Source organism: Loa loa (genome assembly GCF_000183805.2).
Source record: "Loa loa unplaced genomic scaffold supercont3.32, whole genome shotgun sequence".
Classification (NCBI taxonomy): Eukaryota; Metazoa; Nematoda; class Chromadorea; order Rhabditida; family Onchocercidae; genus Loa; species Loa loa.
Window position 1 is genome coordinate 68728 of NW_018108212.1, and position 8690 is coordinate 77417.

Below are 8690 nucleotides of genomic sequence, written 5' to 3' on the forward strand. Positions count from 1 at the left end.
CACATCTCAACTTATACTACCATATTCATTCTTTAAAACTTTCGTTATATTGTTCATATGACATCCAGTTTTGAAATAAGTTAGTTTTGAAGAATGTTTTCAAGAAATTTAAACACCACACTTCTTCCAGTACGCTTGAGAAGTGTTGTTTCGCATCAAAATGTTGCGTAACTTACAAACTGACTATTGTTTCTGCATTGTAAATTGGACTATTTTCCGCACTGCAAATTGGACTATTTTCCGCACTGCAAATTGGACTATTTTCCGCACTGCAAATTGGACTATTTTCCCGCACCGCAGATTTTCTCAATTTCCTCCAAAGTAAGCATTGTGTTTCTAATTGAAGTACTGGGGATGGCAGCAAAACAAATGACAACGGAATGCATTGATGGTTTCACTTCTACTTAGTTTATTTCTAACTCTCAATTTTCTGTCTGTATCCTTCCTTCTTTGATTGTTGAAAAAATTAATGAAAATTAGTTAATTGAAAAGAAAGAATTAATGAAATGTAAATTAGTCAATTTATTTAGTATTGAGATGGTCTAGATGTTGTTCAGTTTGACCCTTTCATTTTTTTTTTTTTTAAACAAAAACTGATTAAGTGCTTTGTACGATTGCACCATATAGTTACAAGGCATTTAGCAAAGAGAAGAATTAATACTATTTATAAGACAACAAGCATTAATGATATTTCTGGTAGGACAGTTTTTCTATTATTCATTTTATTTGAAGTAATAGGCACGAAAAAATCGAAGCCAATAAAACATCGTCCAAGTCAAAATTACCAATTAATATATAAAAAACTTAAGAATTACATTGACAGGAAAAAATCACGATAATTACTTCAAAAAACTATAAATATAATTTTGTATACCTGAGATTTGTTAGCAGAAATGTAAAAGAAGTGTAATTTCCATATTCTATCGAAAATTGCTATTATCCCAATCGACTGGATAAAATGTGACAGAACAAAAATTCCTCGAAATGTCGGAACAAGCTACAAGATCCTTCTAAAGTACTATTGAATACGTGCTCAACAATGCAGAGAATGTTTTATTCATATAAACAAAAAATGAATAGTTTATGAGGGAAGAAACTTTCTTAATCCATTCAATAAACATGTAAAAATTTAATTGTTCTAAAATCATCCTACTTGAAATACGTTATAACAAATGTTGGATACATTGTCATTCAAGTTTCATTTCTCATTGCTTACTTTTTTCCTTTCGCAGTTTTCAACAGTGAATTAAATTACAGCTTTAATAGCCTTGATATCTAATAGAAAACATATTAGCTCATTCAATATATTTAATACATATTTACTAAGAGAAGAGAATGTTCTAGCAAATATGATAAGAAAACGAGTTAAATCAATCCTTAGTTTAATAAAAAAGTACATGAAAGGAGAAGGGAGAATCTGATGAAGTTATCAGCTATCATTTGTCATTCTTGACAGTGATAATAAGTGCTCTTTATAGTGTATAATATACAGTTGATAACAAGTTGAAGCGCAAAAAATTGATTAGTTAATTAATTTTTGAATGATTTCTGGAACACTCAATTTATTTCTCACATTCTCAACATTAGTTTACCTGAAATTAGAAAATCGATCGATCCATGTATCAATGCTAATGTTTATTCTTCTAAAAATGGACAAAAAATGTAAACATATTTTTCATTGAAAAATTTAGATCCACAGTCGCTTTTTCATGCTTATTTTAAAAAAGTTAAAACTGTTAACGAAATGAAAAGAGACGTTGTCCCTTTAATCTTTGTTTTAAATATAGATTATCTACTAGGACTAAATCTAAACTCCTTAAAACAATGTCCTCTCTCTATGCTTCCTAAAAAAGAAAAATATGTATGTAAAGTAAAGAGTTCAGTGAATATAAACACTTCCAAAGATATTGAATGTCAAAAATGAGATGAATGTCTTTGTCATACGTTATATTACAAGTCGCATCAAAAGCAAATTGGATAAAGGCTGACTAATCAATGAATATTGTTATAGCTTATTTCGTTTTTAAAGTTTTAGGCATTTTTCGCAAACATATTTTGAAATGTGATACAGAAATAATCCTTCTCTTAGAATATGACAATCATTTTCAATAATTTCATTCATACATTTTAGCTTTAATTAAGTTGACAGCAATTATAATTAATTAGATTTCAATCGAGAAGAAATAATCTGAATAAGTGGATAAGTAAAAAAGTTAACATAATGTCAAATATTTTTAGTGTATTCTACAAATTAATAAAGAAATGGGATATGGAATAAAGTATAGTAAATAGAGCGAAATAAGCTTTATGGAGAAAAACGGAAATAAATTACTCAAAGTACGCAGCCACATTTAAAAATTTTGCGATATCCAGAAAAACATCACGTTGTGCTGTTGAAAATCATGCGTAACGTGCGCTTGATGAGTTAAAACAATTTCACGTCAAATGGAATGTCGCTTGCAAGCATGTTTATACTACAATACCTACAGTATCTCTATTATTAATATTACCATTTTGATAATGCTATCATTCCACTGTGGAATATATCGCATGATACTGTTGTAATATATTTATCATTAATACTACCATATTGATAATGCGTTGTTCATTTTTGTTTTCAAAATATTTCCTTCTTTTCTTATTCTTTTCAAAATTTGCCAATAACACTTCAGAAAAAAAAAATGAAATTCAAAGGGATGATAATATGTCGTGATGATAGCGTAAAAAAGGATGGAAGTATCTTTCTCTTTCTTAAAACTGATTAGTCGATCATTTAATACAGCGCATACCATCCGATCTCACCGTAATCATATGCCGGATTTGTTTAAATAGCAATCACCGGTGGGAAACTTATCCCTTTACTTTTAAAACTACTGAGTTTCACTTAATCTCTGGTCAAGCGTCGCTTTTATTTAAGAGTATACCGTTCGAGCTAATCAAAGTGTTCCGATCCTTGGCTCATTTTACAACTTCCCGAAATCGGTCTCGTTGCGTTACTTCAATAATCTTAAATTGCTAACAGTCATACTACAGCAAGGTTCCAGATTCCACCCGACTCAACTTTGGAAGACTGTAATTGAACTGTCGCTGACATAAGCATTATCGCGGACAAACGCGAAATTCCATGATAAGGAAAGTATAAAGATTCCTAAGTGAAAATGTTGCGATGTACTAATTTTTGGTATCGAGTTGGATTGTAACTAAGATTTGAAAATAATCCAAATTCTTCTTTTCTGCATAGGTAAGCACCATCACTGTATAAGAATATATATGCGCTCATTGTTCACCAGTCTAAGCTAAGAGCGCTTTATCAGCATGTGCTAACAAAGGCGCTAATCCTTGTAATCACAAAACCAATCCTTGAAGGATATACATGTATATATAAATTTATAAATGTATATATATATATATATAATTTATGCATACTTTGGAAGTAGGTTATACCTTTGTCTTTTCGTCTTTGTTCGACTGCGTCAGAAGATGCCCGTTGGCCATGGTTAGCCAACCGGGTGGAGATGGAGATGAACTTTAATTAAACCACCTTTTCTAGGCCTTTCTCACTATGGAGCAAACAGTACTTCCCTAAAAAAGGCTGCTTGGTCGTTCAGGATGCTGCCGAATAAAACTACTACTTTCGAGGTCAATCTCAAACGACCACCTACATAGGTTTTGCAAGGTTGGATCTGCGGCTTCCATTGTATCTTATCACCTGTCCTTTTGTCACTCATAAAAATTTGGGTATACTCTTTGAGTCTGTGCAGCAAATTTTTTAGGTGAGGCACACGTGCGCGGAACTGGTCTTACCCTTTACTCCTAATGTTCATCTGCTTGGTGAGCTTAGATGGCGATAGCGAAGCCCTAGGACGTAGGCGTAGTTAGGGTAACCTTCTCTAAGATGGATGGCTTGCAGCGTTAAACGATCCCCATCTGCCCGGGTTTGGGATCATAATTGTTTCCCTCCTAGGATGGTTGCATAAAGACTAACGAGCCCATCCTACCCGTGAACTTTGTATAGCCCTTCAATTGAGACCCGTCTAGCTGAGAGACCCTACAGGTAGCAGTCACCATTACTAGCATAGCTCCCAACCAAAGAACACACAAGCTTCTCCTGCGCAATAAGGCAGTGTCTGTATATATATAAACATATATATGTAAATATATAGACGTACATCCTTCACACAACATGATCTTTCGTTCTTTCTTCCTTCCTTTTGTTCTCCTAGTGTCTTTGGAATTTATCTTGTGGAGAAATTTTTGGATTTAGCTTTACGCGTTAATTTGTGTTTTATAATTCTTAATGATTATGTGATGCCAATATCGTTTGTTTCATCCAGTGGTTCAATCATCCAAGTTCGAGGTAGAAGGGAATTTTGTAACTCAGGTGTCGTCTCGCTGCGCAAAATACTCCCAAGAAAATACAAAAATTTCTCACTTTATATATTTCATTCTGAACAAAATGTCAAATTGTTGTTACTAGAGGAAACTAAAAGATTTCCAATCTAATCGAAGTGTCGAAGTGGGACAAACTTTCTGTCCCAGTTCGAGAAGCAATAAAATGTAGTTTAGACAATGGTGAAGGAAACAAACGTCACAAATACGCTTGTGCAAACCATATTAAGTGAATCAAAATCTAGCTACCCATATAACAGCATAATCCTAAGTTGTCAGCAACTGAAGCTGTCTGATCCATCCCGCAAACTTCACGTGTATTTTAAAACAATCCCGCAGTCATAATCCACCAACGTTGCTAACCTTCACATTGTTATACGAGCAACATTTAACAACATTTATATAGGAAAACAACAATCTTACAATTCTTAGAGATGTACAATGACATCCACAAAATGACTTTTGAATTATTGCGCTTCCTGCTGTGTTTTCAGCATCTTAAGATATGCTTTCTTGTTTTTGACACGATTCTTGCGTACTGCTAGTGATGCCTTCTTTGCTGTCCAACGTTTCTTCGTTATCTGGAAATAACAAGACTAGCACAGCGTACAAAGAAATGCAGCCAGTACCACGGAGCATCTCGGAAAAGACGTCGTAATTTTTCCAAATATACTATAAATGTCTCTAAAGCTTATTTAAAAAGATGAACGAAGGAGAAAGAAAAAACCTCTTTTGGTTTCTTAGATTCCCGTGCAGGATTGGCACGGATGGCTTCATGCGCCTTTTTATACATATCCACAATCTGCAAATACACAATCTTCTGGATATTATCAAAAATAAAGCCAAAAATTGAGGCTAATTATAAGAATATCATGTTTTCAGCAAAAAAAAACTTTGCGACAGCTTACGTCATCAGCACCGATGTTAGCAGCAATGAAACGCGAAAAATGTCGCTTATACGCATCTTCATCTTGTTCTTTCAATAGTGCCATATAATCGGCAACGTGTTTGCCAAGTATTCTATCTCGATGCGCTTCAGCATTATATTTGGTTTCCGAATTATAACCAAAGAAACGCGTCTCAACTAAAAAAAAAAATAGTACTGGAAGGATAGAACTGAAACTTTAATTGTAATTTAATCTACACCAGCGATTCTCAAACGGCAGAACGAATGGAAGAACTGTTACAAGACGTAAAATCTGTAAATATATCTTGAAAAGTAAAGTAAAAAAATGATATACATACCTGTGTGGAACATCGATACCACCATCAGCAACACCCTTCATGACAGCAAAAACCTTAGCGCCTGTAACAGTGCGTGCTAAGCCAACATCAAGGACCGCCCGGAAAGGTGCCCGTTCACCCTCCTTTTCAACATTGTAATCGTCACCAGTCGCTTCTTCCACACCTTTGTATGTTTCCGCCAAACCGATTTTGAGCAAATGACGTCGGGCCAACAATAAACCGGTAGCATATGCTGATGCATAATTAGTTAAGCCTACCTACAAATGACAAATTCGTCGATTTCTGTCCCATTCATACCGACCAAACAGTCCAAAAATCACAATTGATCCTTCCCACTACAGTTGTACTTTCCCACCCCTTTGACCACCTGAATAATCACGTCAGCATAACTTTTTTCCATATACTACACCATAAGTACCATATAATGCTACTGCATTTTCGAAAAAGCATGCATTTGTGCATGCCAACACATGGCAATTTAAATCAACAAGTGCACCCATATCATCTCGTTGAAAATTTTATAAATGAGTGTCCGAATGCAAAACGAAGCAAATAAAACCTTAATCCCATAACGCGGCAACTCATGCGAGTAGGCAGAACATACAACCACATCGCCCTCAATTCGAGAATATGCTATCTGAAATTTAAACTGATGCCGTTGATTACAAATACTAAACTGAACTGATTTAACTCTAAGTGGTCACTACGGAGGATTATTACTTTGCAAATATTCTCCTTCAACAAATAATAAAGACCGGCAAAAACAAGGGTTGAAAAGTTTATTCGGCCATTCACTAGACTTATCAGGACATCAACATGAACTAGAATAGCGTTCTACAGCACTTTACACTCAATATTATTTGCATATTATTAACTACCACTAAAGAAATGGGAAAAAAAGGTGAGTAGTGAACTCCCACTTCATCCTTTTGCTCTCATCCTTATGAACTATTTCAATACAACCAAATCAACTTAGAATAAGGCAATTCGATTAACCTGAGCAATAACATCTCTGTTCGTGAATCGTACGATAAGGCGATACTTTGGAGTGTTGTATTTATTCTTATCTTGCACAGTTAAACGTTTCCTTGCATAATAATCCGTCTTACCCTCACGTCTACGCTTCAATTTCACCTGATAACGCTTGAAATATGCCTTGTTTTTGACTACCTTTACGAAACCCATCCTACACTCTGAAAAAGAAAATTTGCAACAAGCTGTCCTGCGTGTTACGTGCACTCTGCATATCAATGCAGTACTAAACGGCGCAAACAGGACACTCCGTGCACAAGGTGGATTATACGTACGAGTTCAAGACAGAGTTTCAAATATCTGACTCTGTGTGGAACATACACCTTTTATATTGATCCGTTTAAACATAAGACAAATTACATGATGCGAGAACCACGCACAACCCCAAAACAGAAAAACCCACACTCCCACAATCATTTCTTCGATAGGTCACAGGGATCCATCAGACCGCTCTTTAGGCTTTTGCACAACGTGGGCGGTATGAAAATATTACGGATCACGACTAAATTCATCTCCAGCGTGGTCCGGCGTATTACCGTTCCACGCAACCCTAATTCAGGATATGATGCGAGAGAAGGAACTTCAGAAGGGAATGCAAAGTATGTGTGAGGTAGATTTAAAGTTTTCTAATCATTCTTCCACTGCTGCTTGGTGTTGGCTTGAAAAAATATTTGAAAAGCATATTCTATCCCATCCTAACACTCCACTCCTTCGCTTAAAGGTTTGAGAGCAGAGAGACAAGAGCAAGAGACGGGAAAAGGTCAGCTCGTCCATTAGGACTCTCTGAAATTGTCGCCTTTCTTTGATTGAGGTCGAGGATTCAAGAACATCCGCGTAGATGAGAAAGAAGAGTATCCATCATGTCAACAACATCCGTGTATGTCACGATGAGACAGGATATCATATGAAATTTGTTACAACTGCAAGCATATCTTAAGATCTGAAAAGGGCTTTTGACTGAATTTGTATTTATTTTCTGTTTTTCGGAAAAATTTACAATCATTTGAACCTGTGTATCTGAGTGGTCGGTCTGTCACATCGCCAGTCTTCAAATTATCGTCATTATTTATCCTTGCTGTTACGGATTTATTTCCATTCTTATGAATTTTTACCTCCCACAATTTAATCTTTCAAAATTTTTTTTCGAAGGATAATTGTCTCAGTTTAGTTGCAGAATCACTTGACTAAAATTTAACAGTGCTACCGAAATGACCGGTACATCACAAGGGACATATTCGCAGTCGATGTGTCGTAATAATAATTTTAGCGGTCACTGTAATCATCACCGTTAGTTCTTTGTCTCTTCCGCTTTGACTTCTGGGTATGAGGGGTTAACAGGAGTTCGAATACTTGATTCCATCAAAACTCTGATTTTGGATCGCTCGGCAGATGACTTTGCGAATATCTTGGTTCTTAATAAGAGGAAGTCCAAATGTCTTACTCTGAAAAATTTTCATTTCTGTTTTCGCAGGGAGGGGAGAGTGGAAATACTTGTTCGAATGTGTTAATTTCTGATTACGGATTTTACATTACATTGTACTTTGCAAAAAGTTTAAGATATCGTTTACTTTTCAGGTGCGGAATACTCGCAGTGTAATAGTGGGCCTAGACGATCGGCACTTAATGGTATTGGTGGTAGTTCGTTCGGTACGAATCGTAGACAATTCGCTCAGCGTAATCATTCCTGGTTAAGTAAGTTATTTGAACTTAGGTCATCAAAACGAAGGACAAAAATAGCAAGTGTCAGGATGTCGGACTTGTTTTTGTTGTGGTTAGTCAATGGTCAGGAACTTTAAGGGGTTAGCTTGTAGTAGAGTTATTTGGCTTTGGTTATATTGTGTTATAGTTGCACCAGATATTGTTGCGGAGTGAAGGATTTGAAAGGTTTCGCTGTGAGTTATAGGTACACAAGAAATTTTAACGAAAGCTTACCTTATTACGGTGAAGCTCGTAAGCGCGTCAGTTATGCCACGAAAATGATCCAGCAGAAAGGATTAGTAACTTCTACTAATATATATAAAAGT

General features: G+C 35.5%; 3 protein-coding genes across 3 annotated transcripts in view; 2 read left to right on the plus strand and 1 right to left on the minus strand.

Annotated features, from left to right (window-relative positions):
* Positions 1-4856: 4856 nt before the first annotated feature.
* On the minus strand, positions 4857-6819 carry LOAG_10343 (60S ribosomal protein L5; the record flags this gene model as incomplete). Its single annotated transcript, XM_003145865.1, has 6 exons — positions 4857-4970; positions 5117-5191; positions 5298-5505; positions 5635-5891; positions 6194-6271; positions 6631-6819. The coding sequence occupies 6 exons, from the start codon at positions 6817-6819 to the stop codon at positions 4857-4859; spliced, it is 921 nt and encodes a 306-aa protein (XP_003145913.1).
* A 210-nt stretch (positions 6820-7029) lies between these two features.
* LOAG_10346 (hypothetical protein) lies at positions 7030-7557 on the plus strand (the record flags this gene model as incomplete). The annotated part of the gene is made up of 3 exons (XM_003145866.1): positions 7030-7265; positions 7395-7426; positions 7478-7557. The coding sequence occupies 3 exons, from the start codon at positions 7030-7032 to the stop codon at positions 7555-7557; spliced, it is 348 nt and encodes a 115-aa protein (XP_003145914.1).
* Positions 7558-7874: 317 nt separating this feature from the next.
* The window catches only part of LOAG_16973 (hypothetical protein), a gene marked incomplete at both ends in the record, with an annotated part of 5591 nt that continues 4775 nt past the window's right edge, over positions 7875-8690 (plus strand). Inside the window, 2 exons of the mRNA XM_020449627.1 lie at positions 7875-7953; positions 8242-8358. Of these exons, the coding sequence (XP_020306804.1) occupies positions 7875-7953; positions 8242-8358 (196 nt within the window). The remainder of the gene's footprint in view (positions 7954-8241; positions 8359-8690) is intronic.